Source organism: Hypanus sabinus, chromosome 8 (assembly GCF_030144855.1).
Source record: "Hypanus sabinus isolate sHypSab1 chromosome 8, sHypSab1.hap1, whole genome shotgun sequence".
NCBI lineage: Eukaryota > Metazoa > Chordata > Chondrichthyes > Myliobatiformes > Dasyatidae > Hypanus > Hypanus sabinus.
This window is the reverse complement of record NC_082713.1, coordinates 68,653,977-68,681,778: the sequence shown is the minus strand read 5'-3', so window position 1 is coordinate 68,681,778 and position 27,802 is coordinate 68,653,977. Positions and strand designations below refer to the sequence as shown.

Below are 27,802 nucleotides of genomic sequence, written 5' to 3'. Positions count from 1 at the left end.
ATATTGCCAGGTACATGCTTAGAAAACATTTAGTGAGATATGGACCAAATGTGGACAAATGCAACAAGCTTAGATGGGAATCTTAGTTAGCATGAACCATTGTGGTAAAGACCTATTTCTGTGAAGTGTGACTCAATGACTTTATAAATGTTTGATCATGAGCCTTCCACTTGGAAATTCCATAGTGTCTGTTACCATTGGTAAGAATTTACCTTTGTACAAGGTTCCCATGTAGAAAGTATAAATGAAAATAGTTAGGTGATGGACCATGGCCCATGACTCAGACCAGGGTCCCAAAATGAAGATAAGGTGAATTAGGAGAAAGAGCAGTGCTCCATGAACCCCTCATGTGATTAAGTTAGCCTTGATCACATTGGCCATATTAATTGATTTTTGTGTGTATTTTTTTTTACTTTTTTCCCTGGTTGAGGGAAGTCCTGACAATTTATAGGTAAACTTTTATTGATTGCTCCTTCTGTACTGTGCGTTACTAGCTATCTGTTAACACACATGATTTTGTGAGAAAGTTGAAATCGCATTTTGAACATAAATAGTTTCTGTCTTCAGTTGCACAGGCATATTACAGTGTACATTGCTGAATATAAGAAGGCAGGCTGTTTATAGGGAAGATAACCATTGCAGGACAAAGAAAACAAAGTAACTGGTCAGAGAGGGAGGAAGGACAGGTAGCTAGATCTGTAATGAGATGATGCAGGAGAAATTTTGAATTCCTTGAGGCTTACTGACAGTGGGTAATGGGAGAATTGGGTACTTAAGACTGGATGAAACAAAGTTTGCAAACCAATAAGCTGGAGAAGTGTTACTGATGTCAAGGTGAGTACGTCTTTGTATTGGAGAGGAGATCATGCTGGACACTGAAAATGGAGTTCAGAATATGCAGTGAAAATAAAAACAGTTCAATCTCACACATAAATGTTGGAGGAACTCAGCAGGTCAGGCAGTATCTACAGAGGGAAATACAGAGCTGATGTTTTTGTCCTGAGGCCATTAATCGGGACCTTTTTTGGGCAAGAAACTAAATCATGGTGTCTTTGATGGAGAGAAGAACATCAGTAAGTTATTTGCAGTTGCTTGTAGTAGTGGTCTCTGATGGGAAGGACATTAATGTCAGTTTGAGTCCAACATCAGTTCCCTAGGCTAAATGAATGATAACTGATGCATCTGTTGCTGTTGCTTTGCCAGCTTTCTGCTTGCTCTGTCCCGTTGGTCTGCTGGTATAAATTTAGGTCTGTTCTGAGTGTGATTTATAACTCAAACAGAGTGAACAATGTAACAATCCAGGAATTTGCTGCATGACTAAAATTAATTGGATGCAAGTCTTCCTTCCCAATAATTGCCTCAATTGATCTTGTGTTGTTCATTGGTGAAAAGATGTATTGCTATGTTACACCAATGTCAGGCTTTGAAAACCAATGTTAATACCACTGAAGTGTACCACCAATCTGTGATTTTTTTTTCTCCAAGATGGGGAAATCAGCCTTAAAATTATAGACATCAAAGTAACCTCTCAAGTCTCCTACTGTCAGGCCTGCTTCGGTAGACTCCTCCTAATTTCTACCCAGCTAACAGGAGTCACCTGACACTCAGTTCCAACTCATTACCACACAGCCTAATTAAACCACACAATCCTTATTCACTCATCAAACCGGCAAGCCATAACCAGTTGCTCCTTACTTTCAGTTACTATGTTGCCTGTTGTGTTTAGTACCTGTTCTCTCTTTTGTAGCTCTTTGTGGTGTGTAATTAATTTTTGCAGTCCACTATTAATGTTATTGGTCCTCACGGAATTGTCTCTGCTGCACTGTGTTTGGGTCAATCCTCCTCTGCATTTTCTGTCAAGATGAGTTAACCAATAATGTTCGCCTAAAGGAAGTTGTCTGTCAACAGGAGCGTAAGAAACCATTGAGCATCTGCTCGCTGCTCTCAACCACCTCTCTATCGATAGATCAACTGCATGCCAGTCAGAGCCCCAAACCCTGGTGGCTAAATGCTTCAACAGATCCCCAACCGGATACCACAACTTCCTGTCCCAGTGCCTTAGTCACTTTGAGCTCCAGTCATCTCTGTATTCCAGAGGCCAAGATTGCTTTCATCATGTCTCAGCTGACTGGGTAAGTTCTGACCTGGGCCGCCACTAACGGGGACAATCAAACCACCACTTGCAATAAATAGGAGGAATTCAGCTGAGATGCATTGGGTTTTCAACCATCCAGGAGTATGGAAGAGGGCAGCAGATCGGATACTTCAACTACATCACTGCTCACACTCAATGCTGGATTACACAGTGGAATTCAGGACCACAGCAGTGAAATGCAACTGGAATGTGCAAGAGCTCCTGGCCTATTACCATCATGACCTCTCAGAGCACTTGAAAGATGAGCTGAACTCAACAAAATCACCATTAAGATCTGCTACCCACTCCTCTTGATGGGTAACATATGTGAAACACTGTGGGCCCCAGGTCTGCAGCAAACTGGATCTACAGAGCCCGTACAACCTGAACTGCATCTGCCAGGCAGATAAGTGAAAGACGGTGTTCATCACACCCATTGGCCATTGCAAGTATTTGGTAATGCCTTTTGGATTTTCCAGCAGTCCAGCCATTTTCCAAGCCTTCGTTAATGACGTCCTCCAAGACCTGACATACAGCTATGTGTTCATCTGAATCAACGACATCCTCATCTTCTCCAAGGATCCCCAAGGCCATGTCTTTCACATCCATTCAGTCCTTCGACATCTCCTCAAAAACTAGCTACACTGCAAGTTGGAAAGATGCCAGTCTCACACTTCTGCCATTTCCTTCCTGGGTTACATCCTGGGTGCACCAGAGAAAGTATACGCTGTCATTGAATGTCCCCAACTCTGCGTTCTCAAGAAGCTACAATGTTTCTTGGACTTCTCCAACTTCTACCACCATTTCATCAGGACCTACAAAGTGCCAGTCTTCTTACCTTCCTCATCAAATCACCTACCTCGCGGTTAACTTGGTCTGCTGCAATGGGCCATGCTTTTGAGAAGCTTCACCACTGCTCCCATTCTCCACCATCCCAATCCCTCCAGACCTTTTGTGGTAGAGGTGGACGCATCTGACGTGAATGCTGGGGCCATCCTCTCGCGGCGAGGACTCGACAGAAAGACACACCCTTGTGCCGCCTCCTCGCGCAAGTTCAACTCTACACTGTTCTCTTTATGGAGTAGAGACAGGGAGCTACTCAGCATTAAATGCATCTTGGAAGAATGGAGACATTGGCTGATGCGGAAAAACCAAGCCCGACCTGATCTGGATTGACCATCAGAACCTCATATCCATTAAAAAGAACCTATGTCAGGCTCGCTGTGCTCTCTTTGAGCAATTCATCTTCACCATCTCCTACTGATCTAGCTCCAAAATGCCGACACTATGTCATGACAGTTTGACCCATCTGAAATGGAGATCAACCCTCAGCCCATCATTCCATCCACCCAGATCCTCACCTCGATCATCCACCAGGTCCCACAATACAAGCCTGCTCGAGCCAACATGCAGCATGATTTACCAGTGGCCGTGCATTCTGATGCACTCCAGTGGGCCCACTCCTCATCCCTCTCCAGACATCCAGGCTCACATCTCTGGATTTTCTGCAGCACCTGTTCTGGTGGCCCTCCATGATCACAGATGTGTATCAGTCTGCCACTGCCCGCCCTCAGTGTGCGTAGTCCATTTCCTCAAGCAGCAGCCTTTTGGGTTCCTGTGGTCCCTACCGGTCCTCCAGACGCTCGTGGTCCCACATCACCATGGTTTGCCACCTTCTGCTAGGACCATGGTGCTCATGACAATGGTGGACTGGTTCTCCAAGGCCGCCCACTTCATTGCTCTCCCTAAACCCACAGGTGTGGCTATCATCTGCAGACCAACAGTCAATCTGAAACAGCCAAAAAGCAATTGGAAATGTTTCTGCGGTGCTTTGTTGCCTCTAACCCTTTCCATGGAAAAAGTATCTGCTCTAGGCCTAGCTGTCCCATAATCCTCCTCTGCCATAGGTATGTCACCCTTTGAAGTGCTTCATGGCTACCAACCCTTCTTGTTCCCCTTGGAGGAGCTAATGGTGGAGGACACTTCTGTCAGGGCCCTGTTTCTCTGATGTCAAAACTCTTGGAAGAGGACATGAAGGATCCTAGCAGCCAACCGTGACTACTGCTGCCAGGCTAGCTACTGTCGGTACCCAGCTGAACTACTCGGCATTAAGCTGTCCACACAAGTTTTGCTCCAGCGCACCAATTCCCATAAGCTCTTGCCCTCGTTTATTGGTCCCTTTAAGATTAACCATTGCATCAGCCTTGTCACTTACTGTCTCCAACTGCCACAGTCCATCAGGAGTCACACCTACCTTCCACATGTCCTGCCTCAAGCCTGTTGACTGTGGACCACTCAACTCAACTGAGCTTGCAACTCCGTAGCCAAGGATGGTACAAGGTGGTCCAATGTATGCTGTTTGCCAGTTGATGGCTTTACATCATCATGATGCAGTGTGCAGTCCTTGGTTGACTAGGAAGGGAATGTCCTGGAGGAGAGATTTTGGGTGCTGTCCTGTTAACGTCTTGGATACATTTTTCATCGAGGAGTTCCACTGGACCCATCCAGATTGTCCTCGGCCATCGAGGGCCGGATGTAAGGGAGGAGTTCCAGTCAGGCCTGACTGCAGGGTAGTCTCTATTCAGCTAACAGAGTTACCTGCCACTCATTTCCAATTCATCACCTGCAGCCTATTTGAACCCAGTTCACATTCACAATCCTTGTTCAGTCATTGAACCAGCCAGCCTCAACCAGCTGCTTCTAGCCTTGAGGTACTTTGTTCTATCTTGTTTCGTGGCCTCTCGTTGCTTTTCATCTTTTCAGCCCATTAGAGTCATTGTCCATTGCTGAATTGCAGTCGCTGCACTACACTTGGTCAAACCTTCTCCACATTTCCTGACACCTGCATTATCAAAGTCAGTGCTCTGTGAAAGTCCAGGCAAAAGGTGGCATTCTACCAGTGAAGTGGAGCTTTACATTTTTTTTACTTGAGAAAATCCATTTTATGGTCCAGAAAAGAAGTGGCGAGTTTTGTTTGCATTCCTTTTTGCTGATTCCAGTAAGTCAAATTTACTGGTTCAGATTCATGGTTCGTCCTGTGCTTCTGAAACCAGTCAAATACATTCCAACAGTGGATATGCATTCTGACACTTTCTAAACTTGCTACTTGTTGAACTGAATTGAAGTTGTTCTTCTGGATTAGAATATCTAGAGGTGAGAAGTGGGAATGGATGGAGGTGTAAGGAAAACAGTATAAACTGCTCGACTAAGTGAACTGAATTTTCAGTAATAGCTATGGTGAAATTGAGCCCATTAAGGAGGTGGATGAATCAGAGTTTATTAAACCTTTTCAGGAGACTCAGGTTAGGCCTAAATTAATCATCTACGAACTATCAATGGGTAATTGTCAGCCTTTTGGCTAATGGTATAAATTGAGTTTATGTACTCAGTTACTGAGTTATTACTTCCTTGGCTACATTGTCCAACAGTTTCTGCTCGAATCTCATGGTGTTTGTGGTAAAATAAAGAAAATTGCCCCTCTTCAAATCATGCCATCTTTACATTATAGGAATGATCTAATGTAAATTTAGGAGTACATTCAATGTAAGCATGGATTGGACATCCATGCTTATTCATGAACATCAATAACTGCTTACCTTATCACCACATTAATAGGACAACATTCATTTTATTCCATAGATTAGTATTGGATTAATGACCTAGTTTTCAAATGAAGCTATTATCCTAAATGGAAGTCTATAATCTATATGTTTTTATTTAAGGATTTTTTTTGGTAGAGATACAGTACGGAACAGGCCCTTCTGACCCAATGAGCCCACTGCACAGCATGCCACCTATTTAACACTAGCCTATTCACAGGGCAATTTACAGTGACCAGTTAACCTACTAACTGGCCCACCTTTGGACTGTGGGAGGAAACAAGAGCACCCGGTGGAAAGCCACATCATTTATGTGGAGGATGTACAAACTCCTTATATACAATGCCAGAGTTGAAGTCTGAACTCCCCTGTAACAGCTTAGCTGAAGTAATTGATCAGACTATCATATAAATGTGAAAAGGCAGGTAGACACCATTGTTTGTGTCCAATTTAAAAAATTTTACCTCCTCATTTCGGAGGGATAAAAGACTTCTTCGGAGCTATTTGATGGATCATGAGACATTGCCTGGTCCACTTACATCTAATTTTACCTTTTGTAGGTTATCCAAATTAAGTGCAGTAATGATAATCAGAGTGTTGATTTTATTTACAATTGGATATTTCCAGGAGGTTGAATGGATCTGATGCAAATTCAGAGTAGTGTGAGGTTACTTCCTCCTCCTTGCTCCCCACAGTCATTTGGCTTTAAAACAATGGAAACTTGCCATTGGGAAATCTGACAACAATTTATCTTTTGGAAAAATACTAATTTTTTTATTTATATATACAGGAGCTGTGATATTGCAGATAAGCTCATAAAAATTGCTTTGATTTTAAACATCAAATTTTAATTATACTTGTCAATATTTATCTCTCAGTCAGCTTCATTAAAACAGGTAGCAGTTACCTAGATTGGTAAATTTGACTTTGACTTAAAAAACTGTTGGTGCTGTAAATAATGAGGAAGATTTTCTAACGCTGCAGCAAGATATAGATCAGATGGGAAGGTGATAGGACCACCAGCTGGTGGAATTTAAACCTGGCAAATGCAAGGTGATTCATCTTGGGAAGTCAAATAGGGACAGGACTTATATAGCAAATGATAAGGAACTAAGGACTGTTGATGAACTGAGAGACCCCCAGTGATTCAAATCCAGAATTTGCTGAAATTTGGGCAGTAGCCAGGTAAAGAAGGCATAAGACATGTTTGCCCTCCTTGATTGGGACACAGAATATAAAAGTTGGGAAAGGGTTAGATCAGATAGAGGCAGGAAAGTTGTTTTCACTGGTAGGTGAGACTAGAACTAGGGGACATACCCTCAAGGTTCTGGGGAGTAGATTTAGGACGGATATGAGGAGGAACTTCTTTTCCTAGAGTGGTGAATCTGTGGAATTCTCGGCCCTATGAAGCAGTGGAGGCTACCTCAGTAGATATATTTTAAAAACAAGGTTGGATATATTTTTGTATAGTAGGGGAATTAAGGGTTATGGGGAAAAGGCAGGTAGGTGAAGATGAGTCCATAGTCAGATCAACCATGATCTTATTGAATGGCTGACTCCTGCTCCTAATTCTTATGTTCTTGTGTAACTTTATAAAACACGAGTTAGTCTGCACTTCAGAGTATTGTCTGTGGTTTTGTTGTCACACTATGTTTGTGCTGAAGAGAGTGCAGAGGACTTTCACCTGGTTGTTGCCTGGACTGGAGGAATTAAATTATGACAAGAGGTTGGATAGGCTGGATTTGTTTTCCTTGGAGTGAAGGGGATGAGGGGTGATGTGATAGAAAGTCAAAATTTTTATCATGTGGTATGAGTATCGAAGGTAAAAGGCATAGATTTAAGGAAGAAAAGTTAGGGGGATCTGAAAGATACTTGTTAATGATAGCGAGTTGTTGATACCTGGAGCTCCTGGAATCAATAATAACATCAAAACACTAATGTGCAACATTTCAAAATGGAGTATTAAGGAAGTCAAAAGTTTTCTTGAAAGATCACATGAAAGTTACCAGATTTGACTGCCTATATTATTTAAAAATAGCCTTTTTGGATAGTCAATAAAGTTACTCAATATATCTGGTAACATCTCAAACCCTAATATATTAATATCAACAGAAATCATTTTACTGTGATAAATCTCCTGCTGGCCATTTTGTATTCTCTCACACCAGCTATTCATTGTACCAGTATGTTTTTTTTAACCATTCTGCATATATATAGTGTAATCAAGGTGGAGAAGGCAATAAAGAGAAGTGATGGAAGAGTTGATCGATTTAGGTATTTTTATTGCTCATTCTCCCACAAGCAAAGTGTGAGATAAATCAAACATGACAAATTAGTTAACAATTCTCTTTTCAAAAATTTAATGAACATGACATTCAATATCCTTATACATGGGATAAATAAATAGAATGCTGTGTTGCATCCAACTTCTGCCTGATGGTTTGAGTGTATCTAACTCGCAGTCTGCAATACTATTTGGTTTGTAATCCTACAGGTCAAATCATGGGTTAGTTTCCATTTGCCCAAGATGTGTTTTGAAGTTGATGGATGTGGAAAAGTGGAAAACTGTTGAATTTAGGCAACTGGGAGGGTGACCACTATTTTGCACTGTTCAGCATGAAGCTGTGTACAGGGAAGAAAAATCAATTTCATAGAGTGAGAAGAGAGATAAAAGCATTGGGAGGTCCAGAAGCAGCAAGCAAGAATAGTAACCATTTTCAAAAGGAAAATGATTCAGCATTTATAAATGGGTGTAGGGGTCTTTTAAAAGGTCAGCAGAGATGTGATGGGGTAAATGGCGTTTTTTTTCAATGCCTCCTTTCTTTTGGTTTTGTCTGACCCAAAAATGATATAGAGATACACATGGACCCAGCTTCATGCTGTGGACATTATGGTGTAATGAATGATATAACACACCTTTTCTCCATCATTGCTGCTAGTTTTGTCAAGCAACATGCAATTGATTAATTGCCAATTAGCTTTCTCTAAGAAATAAGAAGGTTCTATCTATTCTGAATGCTGGCTGTAGAGCTGAGAACTTGAATCTATTCACCCAAAACACAGAAAAGCAGTGATTTACAAGGATTAGATCAACAGACCTATTCAGTGCAGAAATCAAATAGGGAGGGGTTTATCATGTACAATCTGGGAGACTGCTTCTTTCCACCTCCCTCACCTTTTTCTACATCTGGTCCGTTTCTGGCCATAGGAGACTTTCTTTAATGTTTGATCAACTTCCTCGCGGAGTTCAGTGTGGCAGTGACATGACGCTCGTGAGCTCTTCGTACAACTGCTGTGAGAAGAGCACACATGACCTGATTTAATGTGTAATTCTGAGTGAAAAGCTCCCTAATTATATTTTTAAAAGCCATTATTTTGACTATTTTTGTGCTTTTGTGTGAGTCAACTGACTGAGAGAAATATAGGGCAGAAGAGTATTGAAAAATCTGTCACCTATAGCTGAGTGGTAGCCTCTTGTCTGTGAGGGAGGATTGCGAGTTCAGCTCCCACTCAAGAGTCTAACACATTTAATCCTTACTATACTGAGGGACTGCTCTCTCAAGTGGACCTAGCCACTATTTATAGAGAATCTGGCAATTGCTTCCAGTGTCCTTGTCAGTATTGTATCCCTCAATCAATTTAAATATAAGAGATTATTGTTCATTTTTGCAACAATTTTCGTGTGAAGTTGCAATGTGAAAATTGGCTGCCTTGGCCAATATGTTACAATATAGTGGATAACATTTCAGAAATGCTTCATCGCTGGAAGTTGTAATTAAGGTCTATAAATGGCTAACATGACTAGAATGATCCACAAAAACTGTACATGGCCAGCTAGTGGTGCAGTGGCCTCAATGCCGGACTCCAGAGTGAAGGCTCCCGAGTTCGAATCCAAGTCAGGCCACCCCTGAACACGTTTTCCATCCGTGCTGGGATGAGCATCGAGCTTGCCACTCAGCCTCGTAAAGAAAAAGAACGAGGATTGAGTCAGGAACGTTCATATCGTGAGCCAGTTATTCCGAAAGGAGACCAATCCTGACACCACACGCCAGACAAGAATGGCTGACTGACTGGTGCAACACACTAAAAAAAATCACATCTGTGAATGACTTGCTATTTTGAAATGGTGGTCACCTTCCTCATGGGACAGCGCTTGAAGCACTGGAGGGGGAAACTCCAAACGCCAAGCAGTATCGAGCCCCTGAGCTCCACTTGAGCCTTGCCGACTTCCTCCAGCTTCCAGCATCTGCCGACTGCCGTGTTACCCTACTTATGGGTTCTGTCTTTCAATATTCTCCTTTCTGAAGAGCTTTTCTGATGCAGGACTGCAAAAAAAAGGGTTTAGAACATCATTCAGTGGAAATGAGAGGTAAGAAAAGGTGGAAATAACTGGAAGAGGTTCAGGAAATGAAGAAATGTTAAAGTCCAGTTTTAGAGCAGGAAGCAACAACTGCATGAGAAGCCTTTGTGAATAAATAGTAAATAAAATCGATTAGGCAAGCCTTTTTGTTCAATTATTGTGCTGCTGTCAATGGATTGGAACTTGAAGTACTTCTAGGGAACCTACTGTTAATTCGAGTAACAGAGATTATCACCACAGGAGTGCTGAATGAGTGTTGAATTCTAAGCCCGTTTAGCACTATCATGTTCCATAGAAATCAATGCATCTTCAATTGGATCCAGAGACCCAAAACTCATTCTGCTCAAAATCCATATCAGGCATCATTGAAAATAGGTCTCAGCCAAGCTGGTTTCTAATTCATCTCACAGGTAAACGCTCTTAAGAGCGCTTCAGTTCAGTGTACAACGTTACACCATTTGTATGGCATTTCAAAGTACGTATCAAAATACACTCAAATATCAATAGGAAGAGGCTTGAGTGTTTCCCAGTCCCCCAAGTCTATACAGAACTTAAATGTGGGTCCTTCTACCAGAATTATCCTCAGCATTTCATTTGGACGCTTGCTGACTGCAGACGTTCTCAGTGCAGGTTCTGTTCAGCAGCTAAATTATCGTTTTTTTTTAAATCTCTTTGATGGATGAGAGCTAAATCAAAATGTTATATTTTCAGTGCAGAAGCCACTCAGCATTTTATTTAAAGCATTGTCAAGACAAGTTCTTATGTAAAAGACTATCTTCTGGAAAAAGTTTGAAGAAATTATTAGATTGGCAGTGTTTGCAGCACCAGAGAATTTTTATTACAAATGGAATTAGTGGCCCCTTTACTCAACAAATGCAAATATTGGAAGAAATTTTAAGAGGCAAACTAAGGTGTCTGGTTCAATTTTTTTTAAATCTGGAAATGGTGCACCAGTTTAGAGTCTCCTTTTAAAGGTTAGGATTAGGGAGAAATCAGATTATGAATGCAGGAAAACATGTTGTTTTTGGGATTGAAGTGTTTCAGACACATTACATTGTTCTGCAACACTGGCTTCCTCACCATGCCCAGCCCCTGTAAGCCTACAGGAAAAAGCAGCTGTATGGTTTTCACAAAATGAAGGATGAATGGTAAAAAAAAGCAGCTGTATGGTTTTCACAAAATGAAGGATGAATGGTAAAACATCTTTAAGCATTGAACATAATATTTATTTTCTCTTTATCCATCTTTATGGTGTGATTCTATTGGACCTCAGAGGCTTTGTGGTGTGTCTACATTCCAGAATGTGAACACTTTCACAGACATACAGGTTTGCACCAGCTGCTAAGAAACTTAATATGTAAATAGTTCTTGTGTTATCTTGCAAAGGAATTCCTACTATTTTGGATTGTATTTTGTTGTGTCTCAATGCATTGTAAGGATATTAGTAATCAATGACAAAGATGATAGTACTTTAAAGATTTTTAGTTCAATGTTTTTATTAGTTTCTACATAGAAGAATACAGAGTGCAAGGAGGTGTATATAAAAGGTCAAAAAAGATTTTTTTAGAACTACCAATTACATTATATTTGTTCATAATAACAATCTCATTACCCCGTATGTATTAAAGAATATTGTGACTCTTGTTTGGTGGATTATAGGTGAATTTTCAGCACCAAAACAGTTGTTTAATGGTATTTTCATGCAGCCAAATCTATGGAATGTTAACGGACCATGACATCTGTTTATAACTGGATTGAATAGCACAGCAAACCAATGGCAAAGATCAGGTCAGCTGCTGATCTATCACTGAATGATCATATGCTCCAAGTGTAATTGCATTACAAATGGATATGTTTGTTAATGCAAATAATAATCACCAGGTGGAAGAAGGTGATAGTACAAGAGTTCAAAAAATTGAAACGTATAAATAATGCTCTGTAGGCTTTTGTGTGGAGAAGTACATGAACAAGTGCAGTCAAAGCTGTTCAGCATGCAAAACTTTGCCAGTCAAATTGGTTTATAGATGGATGTGGTACCAAGAATATTGGAAATATACCACGCATGTATGTCCACACAATTGACCTGTGCAACAGGAGTCATGGCAAGTTTCAATCCATGTATTCTGAAATGACAAGTCATGGTTTTTACAGCATTTGTTGTTTTGAAAAAAAATCACGTATTGCATTCTTGTTAGTTTTGAACAATGAGTGTTTCAATAGCCTGAAAGTCACATTTTAACAATCTGCAGACCCGAGGCTACAACAAGCAACTAAAGCAACTTCAGGAAGGTAATGACATGTAGGGCTTCTTAGTTTGGTTCAGTTAGTCAATGAGATACAGGGATTGTACAGTATCTATTCAGCAAACGGTAATGAAGGAGTTGATTAACAACCAGTGCATTGGCATGTGATTTCATAATGCCACAGGTTGTCCAGTAATATATTAGGACATGCTCCAGTAATATATTAGGACATGCAGACTATTGAAGGGAAACACTGAATGTATATTCAGGCCAGATTTTACTGTCATAAGGGCACATAAAATCCACTGGGCAACCCAACAGACAGTTATAAACTATGAAAGCATTACACTGAATATTAATTGGCAGAGATAACTTGATCATTGATTGGAGGAATGTTTGCTATTTGACATTTTCCCATGCTTATTCAGAATTGAATGTCAACAGAGGCTATCAATCATTAAGAAAGGGGTTTCTACTTGTATGCATGATCACTGTATGGAGTCAAGTCTTCAAGAATTTTCAGGCCACAATGGGTACAACTTTTCAAGGAGTAGGTCATTGCTTATGTAGTCAAAATAATTTTTTAATTATTGTGAATGCAGATTTGAGAGGGAGGATGTAATGTGCAATGAAACAATTTTTTTTTACAAGACAGTAAGTACTGTAACTGGTTTGAAAGTTGGTGCTATTGGCCATAGCCAGTGAGCAAAGAAATTGAGATTATCATCGAAGTGCCAAACCAACAAGCACAGCAGATCTGTGATTTGGGTCTTCTTAAAAACAATACCACGTGGGATGCCCTTCACATGTTGTGACAGTGCTAGATCTGTTGCTTCACTTACTGAATAAGGATGTGAAGTGGATGTTCGAGAAAGACAACAAAATAAATATGATGAATATAAGGAAAGATCTGCAAATGAAACTTTCCTCATTCATTATATGTGTTAAATTTGACAAGGGAAGCACATTATTTTCTCTTCTTGGAACGTCACAAAGGTTTATCCCTGTATTATATAAATCAAGAAAAAGACACTTGGGAAAAGTGTTTAGAGTAGGAACTTCCATTAGTTTTCCTGGTCAGATCCTCTCCCATGATACACATGGTACAAGTCATCTACCGTTACCAGGCATATTAGGTCCAAAGTTAAGAATGCAGTCGTGAACGATCGTCGACAAACATGGGAAGAATGTGTCCAGTGAACAAGGAAAGAACTGAAATCATTTGCGAGTCATTGCAATGAGCCATCATGTGGAGAGGTGTCATCAAGTGCTATCACGGAGTGGTAACCACTACTTTTGAGAGAAATCATTTTGACTGTGTGCACAGAGATAGTATGAAAGCAATAGCAAGATGTTGTATTCTCTGGCCTTCTTTGGATAATGATCTCAAATCATCAGTCAGTAAGTGGTAGAAAATTGATAGAAACTAGCCACTAATAGTTCCTTAGTACTGTTGGTCATAGGCTATTAGACCTTTCCGCCGATCATATTAGACTTTTGTGAAAAAGCAAATGCTATTTTCCTGAATGTAATAGTCATTGCCCGAAGCAGACTGAAGTGAAATGGGGTCCATTTCAAGCATCTCTCTCCTCTTTCTCAATCTCTTTGTCTACCTCTCTGGAGACAGCTTATATACTGATATCTTTTATTAACCCACTGACTCTCACAGCTATCTGGACTATACCACTTTTTACCCTGTCACTTGTAAAAATGCCATCCCCTTCTCTCAGTTCCTCCATCTCTGCCACTTCTGCTCTCAATTGTGAAGCTTTTCATTCCAGAACAACTTCAAAGCAAGGAGTTAACCTTCCTTCGCCATCAACGCTACCCTCGCCCGCATCTTTTCCATTTCGCACACATCTGCCCTCACTTCCTCACCTACAATCCTATTAGACTCTTCATAACTTCTGCCATCTCCAATGAGGTCCCACCACCAAGCACATCTTTCCCTCTTCACCCTCGCCTCCCACTTTCCACAGGGATCTCTCCCTATGCGATTCCCTTGTCCAGTCACCTCTCCCCACTGATCTCCCTATTGGTACTTATCCTTGCATGTGGAACAAATGCTATACCTGCCCTTATACCTTCCCACTCTGCCATTCAGAGTCCCAAACAGTCCTTCGAGTTGGCTGCAAGTCTGTTGGGGTCATCTACTGCATCCGGTGCCCCAGGAGTGAAGTGTATATTGGTAAGACCTGATGTAGACTGAGAGAACACTTCATGGAGCACCGGCTCTCTCCGTCACAAAAAGCAGAATCTCCCTGTGACTACACATTTTAATCCTATTTCCCATCCCATTCCGACATGGCCTCCTCTAACTGCCATGCTGAGGCCAAACTCTGGTTGACATTGCCTGAATATGCTCAATGTATGCTCCATCTAGGTATGACCAACCTGATGGCATGAACATTGATTTCTCAAACTTTGAGTAATAGACTCCCTCCCCACACCTTCACCATTCCCCATTCCTGTTTCCTTCTTTCACCTTATCTCAACACTACCTGCTCATCACCTCTCTCTGGTTCTCCTCCACCATCCCTTTCTTCCATAGTCTTCTGTCCTCTCCCATCAGTTTCCTCCTTCTGCAGCCATTTATCTCTTTCACTAATCAACTTCCCAGCTCTTTATTTCACCCCTCACCCCTCCCAGTTTCACTGATCACCTGCCACCTTGCACTTCTTCTTCCCCTTCCCCCACCTTCTTATTCTGACTTCGCCCCTTCCTTCCCAGTCCTAAAGGAGGGTCTCAGCCTAAAATGCCAGCTCTTTACTCTTTTCCATTGATGCTGCCTGACCTGCTAAGTTCCTCCAGCATTTTGTGTGCGTTGCTATGGAATGAAACTTGAGTTATCACTGCTGAGCATGTGACAGACATATTGTGATATCTGTGCACATGTCCTGGTTTACCTGATGCACTCTTCTGACAAGGGCTCTCTGTTTAGAACTAATCTATTTATAATTCTATGATACAAGAGAATTCCAAGTATTCTCTTATCCTTAGATGTGGTATAACTTCAATTGGAGCAGCTGGGAGTTCAAAGTTTGGTGAATGAACTCTCAAAGAACCAATGTCACGGGGTAATCATTCATCATGGAACGTTAGTTGGGAATTTGCTGAACGTTCTGCACTCCACACTGATGAAGAAAATGCTAAGAAAGTGCTTGAGTTTTACTTAACAAAATTTGGCTCATAGAACAGTATAGAAATAGATGAATCATAAATATGTCTGTGACATAGATCAGAAAAAAAGTGTTTTCAAGTAAAACAAGCAAATCCTTGTTCCTTAGTTTACCAAGCAAATCAAGCTCATATAAGAAGGAAGTTTCAAATGATGTGTAGCGGCAAAACCTGAAAAGTTTCTGTGATCCCAAACACTGTGTGGTCATTGGCTGTAAAGGATCTTGTAAATCACCTGTAGTGTGGACAGATAGTAGGAGAAACATTGTAGAATTGACAGGTGTGTGAAAGGGATTGTACAGGATGGTACAGGAAACTAAGCGAAAGAATAGGAATACTCTTGAGAGCCAGCACAGATTGGATGGGCCAAATAGCCCCCTTCAATGTTATGAAAAATGTGGTAAATGGCTGTGAATGAACCAAATCTGGAAGATGATCCTAGAGTTGCAACCGGTTTCGATTCGGTATAGTCTTCAGGACCTATGGGTTCTGAGATCTGTTCTGCCATCAGTAAGATCATGGCTGCTCGTAATTTGGGCTTGATTTCACTTTTCTGCCTATTCTTTATAGCCGCTAACTTCCTGATTGTCCAGGAAGTTACCTTCTTCAGGCCCATTCCTTTCTAACAATATAGCCTGCCTGAAGAAATCAAGGAATTCAATCCCCAAGTCACTCCTTAAAAGTAATAAAATCAGAATCTCTATGTCCTTAGTTTCTGTTAAAAGTTTGCCTTTATTATTATTCATATATATTGTCTGCACTTCTTAGATTATTTTGTAACTTTACACATCGGCCAACTAATAGACTGTGGAAGAAACATAATTTACTTAATTTTTATTTCCTTTTCTAGTTAACAATTTCTGTTTAGTGATACAAAACAAATCTGTCAGATGCATTGTGCAATGTCTGTTTGAGATGAACACCTTATAAACATAAGAAATCTGCAAATGCTAGAAATCAGGAGGAACTCAGCAGATCAGGCAGCATCTATACAGGTGAGGCCGCACCTGGTCTGCATACTTGAGGGAGGATATACTGGCTTTGGAGGCAGTGCAGAGGAGGTTCACCAGGTTGATTCCAGGGACGAAGAGGTTAACCAATGAGGAAAGATTGAGTCGCCTGGGACTATACTCTCTGGAGTTCAGAAGAATGAAAGGGGATCTTATAGAAATATACAAAATTTTGAAAGGGATAGATAAGATAGAAGTAAAAAAGTTGTTTCCATTGGTAGGTGAGACTAGAACTAGGGGACATAGCCTCAAGATTCAGGAGAGAAGATTTAGGATGGAGATGCAGAGAAACTGTTTTTCCCAGTGAGTGGTGAATCTGTGGAAATCTCTGCCCAGGGAAACTATTGAGGCTTCTTCACTAAATATATTTAAGATACAGTTAGATAGGTTTTTACATAATAAGGGAATTAAGGGTTATGGGAAAAATGCAGGTAGATAGAGCTGAGTTTATGGACAGATCAGCCATGATCTTATTGAATGGCGGGACAGGCTCAATGAGCTAGATGGCCTACTCCTGCTCCTATTTCTTATGTTCTATGTTCATATACAGGTCTTGACCCATAGCGTCAATTGTTCATTCTTCTCCATAGACACTGCCAGACCTGCTGAGATCCTCCATGAATACTTCATACTTTTAACATAAAAATAAAAATTTTGTCAAGGCTTCTATTTGCAGGTTTATGAAAGAGATTTGTTCCTGGAAAACACCCGATTAAATGATATTTTGTAGACTGGGTGAAATACAACATAGGCATATCAGATAAATATATTTTCTCTGGCCACCAATTGGTGCCCTGTTATGGTGAAGAAAATGAGGAGACAAACCTTCAAGAGCCAAATGGTTACAACAAAAAATAGTAAGCAGAATATTTATAAACCAAGGTATAGCTGTAATAAATTTTAATTGGATACAATCATAAATTCGTATGCACTTCAACTGTAAGCTCTAACAGTTTGCTTCAAATTATTTCAACTGTGACTTTGTTCCCAGGGTATTTTAACCACTGTTTAGCCATCACGCGGCCAGAGGATGTCTATGACCCAGCACAGTAGGAAATGGCAGATTGATTAATGTAAAACCTGAAGGAAGCTGCAGCTGAATTGATTTAACATTCTGCTCTGGAAACCAAGAATCTCTGCGCTCAGTGGACTTGGCACAGTGTTGTCTCATTTATTGGAGCCTCTTCGTTATTTGGAGATTATTATGTGGGATAAGAGCAGTGTTAAGTTTAATGCCCAGTGGGGCAGTTTTCCTCAGCAGTTTAACTACAATGGACACTGTAGTGGGATTGTGGAAATTGTCCTGTTGCTGGAGAAAAGAAGAGTGGAAGTATCTAGAGATGGTTTTCCCGCTGGGCAGCTACGCTGAGTATCATCGGCTTGTTTTCATTCTCAAGATCCATGGGCCACTGAAGAGCCAACAATTGCAGTGCGTTCCTTTCCATTTGAGTGGCATGCCAAGCCTCTTCAGAACACAGTGATCATTGGTGTGACGCCAGTCACATGGAAAGGCCAGACTAGTAGCTTTTACTTTCCCTAAAGAGACTGGTGAATCAGTTGGCTTTTTACAAGCTGACAGCTTCACACTCACTGATCATAATTTTCCAGATCACCTAAATAAAGCCAAAGTCACTGTCGTGGATTCAAATTCTCACGTTGATTGAAGATTTGGATTTCATAGATAATATGAGTTCTTTGCTACTGTATCCAGTCTGCGACCAGCTGTCATCGCCAATCGTCTCCTCGACAGCAGGTACTTATTAGGTTTGGCATAAATTGCAGACAATTATATTGCTGAGATTTCAACCAAATGTAACCAAAGTACTTCTAAACATCTTGACATCTTGTTTATGCCAATGTGTGTCTGGAAGTGCATTACAGAAGATGCTCAGGCTCACTGAATTTGGGCTGCAGGATGTGGAATTTTGTAGAGGCAATATGTATAACTGCTTGACTGAAGTAAAATGTTCCATGACCCTAGCTTGGAGACTGTAGCTTAAAAAAAGGGTTTCACTTACATTTTATGTGTTAAGTGTGCTGCGTTTTTCCATAATGATATATCGAAGGAGTGGGGAGTGTAAGTGTTAGTAAACCTTCACAAAACTGTGAGTTCCTTGTCCTAAATTTGTCGTCGTTTTTTGCCCATTTGCGAACAGTAGGTCCTGACTTGCATTTAATTAGGTACCATTTGCTTGCTGAGCTCGTAGTCACCGATGCAACGACACACTGTCACATGGGAGTTGAGGCCGAATATAAAAATTGTGCTGCGGAGAAGCCACACGTATTGCCATGAAGGTGTTCAGTGCCTATCCCTCTAAACCTTTCTGCTGATCTGAGCCCCTCATGATTTTATCTACCTCCATTACATCAAAGTGGCATGTTCCTTTTCTTCATTCTAATGTCCTGATGTTTATTCACGTGCACAAAGACAATTCTTGCATAAAAAGATGCAAGAAGACTTTATTAATATAATATTTTGGATCTGTATTTAATCAAATGACAATCAGGGAAAGGTACATTTGCTATGGACGTGAGTTCCTTAAATTGCTAACATACACTGCTGCATATAATCAACATGTTAGATTTGTTTTATGCAGGTGTGCCGATTCCTCACAATGTGTAATGAATAATCCCTGTCATGAAAGATTTCTATCTGATTTTATCTGCAGGAATTATTTTGGAAGAATCTGGGTTTATTTGAGCAGATTATCATTAATATGCATAGCCTATGGGAGGGAAGTTGTTTCTCTTCCTCCCATTTTGTTTTAAAAATTGAATTCGGAAGAGGTATATGTGGTGCATCTGACAGGGGATTAAACCACACTTTGAGGATTTTTATTTTGCACTGGCATTATCACTTAGCTCTTTCAGCTGCTTCACTGTATAAAAAATGTATCTATTTTGGTTTTTCTTGTATTTTCTGAGAAGCCAATGCACCATAGAGATTTGAACCAGGAGATAATGTCATGGCTGGCTTGGCAACCCAAGGAAGCACAAAATTGACCATACTTCATCCCAACGCATTAATCCGTGAAATGCCAGTCAGACACAGTAGCAATTTCTTTTGTTGTTTTGTGTTTTTATTTTAATTTTAAAGATCCAAGCATCATACATCCATATATATTTATGAACTAGAGGAACTGCTAAACCAATTCATTTGAGAATTCACTTTGAGACTGAAAGGTCTGCTAATAATGGAACAGCTCTGCTGAACCTTCTGCTTTATTTAAATACCCTCATTCCAGTCAGTGCTCTCTAAATCTTCAGAGAATAAATTCCAGATATTGCTTGCAATCTAAACACACACCAGTATTTTTATACCTCACAATATTTTTGCCTCTTTTTATTAAAAAGTAACTAAGCTGACTTGTAATATCACATATTGTTTTATAGGCTGAATGGTGCAGTTCACAAAGCTGAATTTATGAAGCTTCAGGAAATTTCTATAAATCTCAAGTGTGGCTTTGCGATAGTAATTATTAAAGAAAGATAACTACTGATAGATACAAATTTTCTACAGTCTAGATTCCCCAGGCCTGGTAAAATAATATACCTTGTGAGGAAGTTACTTTGCTAAATGCAATATTATATGTTTATAAGGGCCACTTCTAAGAAGCTCTGTTAAAGCAGTATTTTCTCCCCATGTCAAGGCATACTTTGTTGGTTCAACTTCGATGGTGCATATCTTATTTCTTATTGCAGTTGCAGCTACTTAGCTCTTATTTATTGTTTGGAAAGTTAATACAGTGAGACCTGGAACATCTCATAGAAGATCCCTTTAACATCTGTGCAGTCTTCTGAAGTGGATGAAGTTGCATGTGTTGAACAAGAAATGGCCCATTTCTCATGGGAATAGGAGACCGAAAGGTGACTTGAAATATGTCCTGGAAAATGTGAAGTGATTTCATATGGTACATGTGGAGATTGAGGGTGGAAGTCAGATGTTTCTCTTGTTAAATATTATAAAGCAGTAGCTTCAATGCCACAGATTCATTGCTGTCCCACATTAAATAAACAGGGTACAGTCGGCCCTCATTATCCGCGGGGGATTGGTCCCGGAACCAATCCCCCGCGGATACCGAAAAACACTGATGCTCAAGTCCTGTCTCAGTACAGGTGGACTTTAGGACCCAGAGGAGCTCCGGACCCGCCACCCGCAGTGTTTCTATTCCATTGACGGAAAATGATCATGATTGAAAATAAAATGGAAATAATAAAGCGATCAGAAAGAGGTGAAACGCCATCGGTCATTGGAAGAGCGTTAGGCTACAGTCGGTCAACGATTGCATCAATTTTAAAGGATAAAGTGAGACTAATGGAGCTTTTGAAAGGCCCTGCCCCGATGAAAGCTACAATTATTACTAAGCAATGCAGTGGTTTAATTATTGAAAAAAAATATGTTACTTAAGTGTTTTACATGCATAGAAAAGTAAAATATATATAATATACTAAGAGAAACGTTTGACTAACTAATGCTAAATAATACCGGATGTACCTGTTCCAACTTACTTATAATACCTAATACAATGTAAATGCTATGTAAATAGTTCTTATACTGTAGTGTTCAGGGAAAAATGATAAGAAAAAATAGTCTGTACATGCTCAAACAACGAGTGCTGGAGGGGTAATTTTCGGGGTTTTTTTCGATCCCGATACACGGTAACCTATGCTCGTGCTCCCGTATACTTTAAATCATCTCTAGATTACTTATAATACCTAATACAATGTAAATGTTTTGTAAATAGTTGTTATACTGTATTGCTTAGGGAATACAGAATACAGAAAAAGAAGTCTGTACATACTCAAACAACAAGTGCTGGAGAGAGAACTTATGGGTTTTCCCGATCCACAGTTGGTTGAATCCGCGCATGCAGAACCCGCGGATAAGGAAGGCCGACTGTAATTGAAAAGCAAATTAATAATAGACGGTGGAATGGTGACATTCATCAGTCACGTAGCATCTGTGAAGAAAGAGAACAGGCACTGCTTTGATGTCCTTTCTTCAGAAATTGTGCAACATTTCTCTCTCTCTCTCTCTCTCTCTCTCGCTCCCCCATTCTCCCCCCCAACATAAAACTATAGTTTCACTTCAAAACTTTCACTATTAATAAAACAGTTCAGCTGAAGCCAGACAATATTTTTGCTTCTTTGTATTAAAAGGAAACTAATTGTGTTTAAAAGACTCGCTCCTAAGCTGACTTCTGATGCACAGTAAGAGAAATAAATCAAAGTTTAAAGTAGAAATTATTAGCAGAGTACATACATGTCACCACATAAAACCCTGAGGTTCTTTTTCTGCGGGCATACTTAGCAAAACTATAGAACAGTAACTGTAAACAGGATCTGTAAACTATAAACATCAGGAACTGTAAACCTTCATCAAACTGTGCAAATGTAGATAATAAATAAATAGCAATAAATACAAGCAAGAAATAACAAGATCAAAGAGTCCTTAAATGAGTGTAGTTATCCCCTTTTGTCAAGAGCCTGAAGGTTGAAGATATTCACTGTTCTTGAACCTGATGGTGCAAATCCGAAGGCATCTGTACCTTCTACCTGATGGCAACAGCAAGAAAGAGCATGGCCTGGGTGGTGAGGATCATTGGTGATGGAACAGCGTTTCACGTAGGTGCACTCAAAAATTGGGAGGGTTTTCACCCGTGATGTGCTGGGCCGAATCCACTACCTTTTGTAGGATTTTCCACTCAAAGGCTTTGGAGTTTCCATACCAGGCCATAATGCAGCCAGTCAACACACTTTCTACCCCATATCTGTAGAAGTTTGTCAAGGTTTTTGATGGCATGCATAATCTCCACAGACTCCTGAGGAAGCAGAGGTGCTGCCGTGCTTTTCTTGCAATTATATATGGGTCCAGGGTCCTCTGGGATAGTGACGCCCAGGAATTTAAAGTTATTGACCCTCTCTACCTCTGATCCTGCAATGATTACAGGCTCATGGACCTCTGGTTTCCCTTTCCTGAAGCCTTCAATCAGTTCCTTGATCTAATTGACATTGATTGAGAGATTGGTGTTATTACACCACTCAGCCAAATTTCCAGTCCCCCTCCTGTAGGCTAATTCTTCACCACCTTTGAACAACCCCAATAGTGGTGTCGTCAGCAAAATTGTAAGTGGGGTTGAGCTTGTATATGGTGTTAAATCTGTCACAAAAGTATAAAATGTTCTTCAGGTTATGAAAATAACATTTTGTGCATAATAATTTTCTTCCATTAATTTCAATCAGAATTCATCAGCTTGGTCCTCAAGGCACTAATTGTGAATTCATACTCTCAATAGTATTTCTATTGGTTTCGTAAAACTGCTAAATTGTGGAGTAGGAAACCCTACATAATTTTGTTATATCAAATTCTAAAGCATTCAATTAAAGAGCATTGTTAAAATATATTTCAGAGAATCTATTGATTCTGCTTCATTAATGAAGAATATTATGTGTAAGGTTAAAATGAGTCATTAAAGATAGCGTAATAAAAAGAAGACATGTTAGCTTACATGGTGGTTTTTGGGAGGGTAGCAGCAGCAGAAGAGGAGATGTACAGTAGTCAGGGACAGTTATATGTTAAGAACGAGGGTTGTTTCATTCCTTGATACACAATGAATAGTGACAGTAAAGGATACGTGCAAGAGGATAACAACGTCGCAACAAATAAGGAAAACAATGGTGGTGCAGAATAAATACAGAAAAAATGTCTCAACCAGTTGGGGGGGGGGCACAGTGTAATTTCTGAGCATGCTGGCGGAGAACAAGAGGATACTTTCAAAGTACTGACTTCACATAAAAAGTAATGAAGTTATTTGCTGCAGTGTTGGTATCTTGTGAAGAACTCAGGGACAATGAAAATCTATGCTGGGTGAAGTAAGGTGACACCAATGAGTGGGAAGATATTTCAGGCTATTTTTTCCCCATTTTCTACTCTCCTCCTATGAATTACTTGCAATTCGAAGGGCTTAGACAGCCCCCAGTACTTTAGACTTTGTGCCTCAACCAAAAATGAGTATTGTCATCTGGTATTATAACTGGCTGCTGCCTTGAACTTCCCTCTAAGTAAGTTGTCCAACATACACATGGGACATGGTCAGGAATGTGATCTCTTACTGACGTTTGCACCACTGCTTACTAATCCAGAGAGTGAAGTGTCAAATCAAGTTTAATAGTCATATGCATGAGTACATGCACAGGTGGAGTGAAAAACTGGATTGACCCACGCAAAATACCAGAAGAACTCAGCAGGCCAGGCAGAATCTATGGAGAGGAATAAAGAGTCGATCTTTCAGGCCGAGACCCTTCATCAGGATCTGATCAAAGTAGACATTTTGTTACTAACCTATAGTATTTATAGATTATGGGTATACCGTAGCATGTCTTGAACCCTGTGGTCTGAAACATCAGGCTGAGACGTCCTGAAGTAGTGCTAAAATATCAGCTACCTTCAGCTGAGCACCTAAACTTAGCTCAGATCTGAAGAGGCTTTCAGGAAGTTTCCCCTCCCTTCTTTACCATTCTCCCAGCTGTCACTTCCATGTTTTCAAAATCTACATGCTCTCACATGCTACTTGACCAAAATACATTTAAGAAAATAATTAAACATAATATAGATTCATGTTTTGAAAATCAGGTCATGAAAATGCTGGAAATATAAAGGCCATAAAATATATAATGCTAAAAATAGTCACCAGGCCAAGAAACATGTAAAGTTGAAAATGGATTAATGTTTTAAGTTAACAAGAACCTAGATTTCTCTATTTGTGCAACTCTATTTAAGTGCTTTCCTTCATTTCTCATGTACACGCCTGACATGCTGGTGTGGTTTTGAAGTTGTCTTGTTGTCACAATAAGTCACTAAGTAAAGAACTACAGTTACAACTGCTGAACGTTGTTTTCCCTGGCATTGGAAATGAACAGCAAGGCTGCTGATCTCAATGAGTTTATCTGGAAGAATGATAGCTCATTGGCATTCAAATAAAGATGAACTGAAAGGATTAAGCACTAAGTAGCTTTTATCTGCAGTGCTTCCTGAAGGAAAGAGTATGTATTCCCGTTGGTTACGTTAATGGACCAAATTGTAAGATCAAGTAAGCAAGAGCTCCGAGTGATAGGATCGTTATTTTTATGCAACTTTCTTTTTCTTCTTCAGTCAGAAAATTACTCCATCGAGTCAAGCTACGTGAACAGCAGACAGCATCTTATTAAAAGGTAAGTCACACTTTTCCTTCCACACTTTTAAATGCTGCGAGTGTATCACATCATGAATTCATCTGCTTTTCATAGTGCTTATTGTTATTTTGATGTAATTGCGATATAGCGAAATTTGACTGCATATTTCACTCACTTCAAAAATAGATCTGGTCAGACTTTTCAAGAAATGCCTTGGCTTGGTGCGGAAGGAAATGTCTGAATTTTGAATGTTACTCGAAATTGCCTCCATTTCAAAGCATCCACAAAGGGAATAAAAACATTTTTGAAAGGAGTCTCTAGAAATTCAAGTGACACTGACCAAAAAGCAAAACATATGGAGAGGGACTTTGTGAAAAGAAGCACTAAGCATGATGAGGGACAGTGTGCTGAGAGGATGCAGTCAGAACACTCCCTGCCAGCCAAAGCTTAATGGGAAAAAAATCTGGTGAGACCAGCAGGGAAAATTGCAAGTGGGCGAGTTAGGGAATTAAATCAGATGGTGGTGAACAAAATAACAGCTTTTAAGTGCAGAGTCATGCAGACTTGAATTGGAAATTATTTGGCCTAAGATTGTTCAATAGTTTAAAAATATCTTTAAAGCTAATTGACTGCTCTAAATTTATTTGATTTCCACCTGAGCCTTACTGATTGGTTCTTCAGTTCAGACTAAGTTCCCTTGTTTTCAGTTGGCCAAACGTGGACCCAAAAATTGCAAGATAGCAATTTAACTATGTATATTCCGTGTCTTATAAGGAAGCTCTGGGCTAAGGATGGCAGAGCGAATTGCTGTTCGTTCATCAAGGGGTCATGTAATCTGTAGTTGTGTATAAAGAAGGTCATGATTGTTAAATAGCATTCACACATTTTGTAACACGGAGTGTAAATAAATAGAACTACTCAACAAAATGGCTTGCTGTGCTGCATCTTTACTGCACACCGCATTTATGCCATCCACAGTGTGATCAGTGCTCTGCCTTTCCTGCACCCCACTTTGAAACAAGGCTTACCATGCCAGGTAACTGATCTTGACTCACAAATCTCATACCTACCATAGTGGAAGCACCATATCGTGCTTGGCACATGTCCTCCATTGACTCAACCCTTCCTATACTTGAGATTCCTATTACATATTCCTTGTTTTGTCCCATGTTTTGCCTTGCCTGTACCCTGCTTAGACCAAAATTTACCATGACCTCTGTCTTGTCCTGACTTTTCATGTCTTACATTGACTTAGAGCTATAGAAAGATATAGCACAAAAACAGACCCTCTGGCCCACTCTGAAACTGAAATTTTCAGGAATCCCATGTTAATTCTTTTTTTTTAAACTCTCCAGATGAGAATGAGGGTCTTTTCCAGGAAGGAGGGTTGTTATAGTTTGCATCGAGGTATTAACTGGATACAGAACTGGGCCGAGAAGTGACAGAAGGAGTTCAACTCAAAAAAAAAGTGTGATGTGATTCACTTTGGAAGGCTAAATATGAAGGCAGAACACAAGGCTAATGGCAGGATGGGGTCCACGTCCATAGATCTCTGAAAGTTGCTGTGCAAGTTGATAGGATGGTTAAGAACGTGTATGACGTGCCGGCCTTCATTAATCAGGGTATTGAGTTCAAGAGCTGCGAGGTAATGTTGCAGTTCTGCAGAACCGTAGACCACACTTGGAGTATTCTGTTCCGTTCTGGTTGCCTTGTTAAAGGGAGGATATGGAAGCTTTAGAGAAGATGCAAAAGATATTTACTAGGATGCTGCCTAGACTAGAGGGCATGTATTGTGATGACAGGTTAAGACAGGACTTTCTCTTTGGAGTGAAGAAGGATGAGAGGTGACTTGATAGAGGTGTACAAGATAAGAGGCATAGATAAAGTGGATAGTCAGAGACTTTTTCCCCGGGTGAAATGGCTAATACAAGAGGTGCATAATTTTGAGGTGATACAAGGTAAGTATAGGAGGGATGTCAAAGGTAAGTACTTCACACAGAGAGTGGTGGGTGCATGGAATGCCCTGCCAGGGGTGGTGGTAGAGCCAGATCCATCAAGGGCATATAAGAAATGCTGAGATAGGCTCATTATGAGAGGCAAGTTATTTAGGAGAGAAGGGTTAGATCAATCTTAGAGTAGGTTAAAAGATTAGCACAACATCCTGGGTCTGTAATGAGCTGTAGTGTTCTACGTTAAAAGTTTCCACAGATTCTACCATTTAGCTACATACTAGAAACAACTTAGAGTGGCATTTAAGCTACATGGAAACTCTACATGGTCAGTGTCCAGTGTCTCTGACACTGTAAGGCAGCTCCTCTATTGTGCCAACTGTGCCCTCCTTTGACTCTTTTCCTTCCATTGACCCTTTGTTCCATGCCCTACCTCAACCCTTGACATGTTCAATCTTGACCAACAATTTACATTGACCCATGGTATTATTGGCCTTTTATCTCCATGTTATGATCTAGTATATTTGTGTTTTGCTTATATTCAGATGAAAACAATGAGGATAGTTGATGGTGAAGAAGATTCAGGCTTCCGTGTGAATGACATGATGACATGTCTATAGAAGCTCTGATCTCTTGGCATTGAGGAAATTGGGAGCAGGGTCAGAATAGCAACTTGACCTTGTACCACTATGACACATACAACCTGGAAACACGGCTTCATCTCCTAGACAACCATAGCAAAGCAAAACTGTTTAGATCTAAAGATATAGAAGTCAGTTCCTTTCAAACCACTTAAAGAAAATGCTTGTTCAAGATAAATTGTACAGTTTTGTCGCTTTAAATGGGGTTCATTGCTCCAGTTAATGAAAACATATGGCTATGCTCTGTCCACAGTGCTGGTCTATAATAGTGCTCTTCAATCACAATAAATATTTAAAAGGATAGAGAATAAACAACCTTTAGATGCTATTTGTTCACTCTTTCCACATGTTAATATACTGTACATCGAAACATGTATCAATAATAAATGTAAATAGCTTCAGAGAAAGAGAAAAGTCAGTTGCATCTCCGCAAAGCTGCAAGTTTTTTTGTAATTGAAATGTCCCATGTTATGTTAAGTTCCATGGCATGCAAGATAAAATCGACAATTCACCCCCC

General features: G+C 40.2%; 1 protein-coding gene across 1 annotated transcript in view; it reads left to right on the top strand.

Moving 5' to 3' along the window:
• pcdh19 (protocadherin 19) overlaps positions 1-27,802 on the top strand; it is a 162,777-nt gene that overhangs the window by 81,659 nt on the left and 53,316 nt on the right. Inside the window, exon 2 of the mRNA XM_059976524.1 lies at positions 24,676-24,734. Coding sequence (XP_059832507.1) covers positions 24,676-24,734 — 59 coding nt within the window. The remainder of the gene's footprint in view (positions 1-24,675; positions 24,735-27,802) is intronic.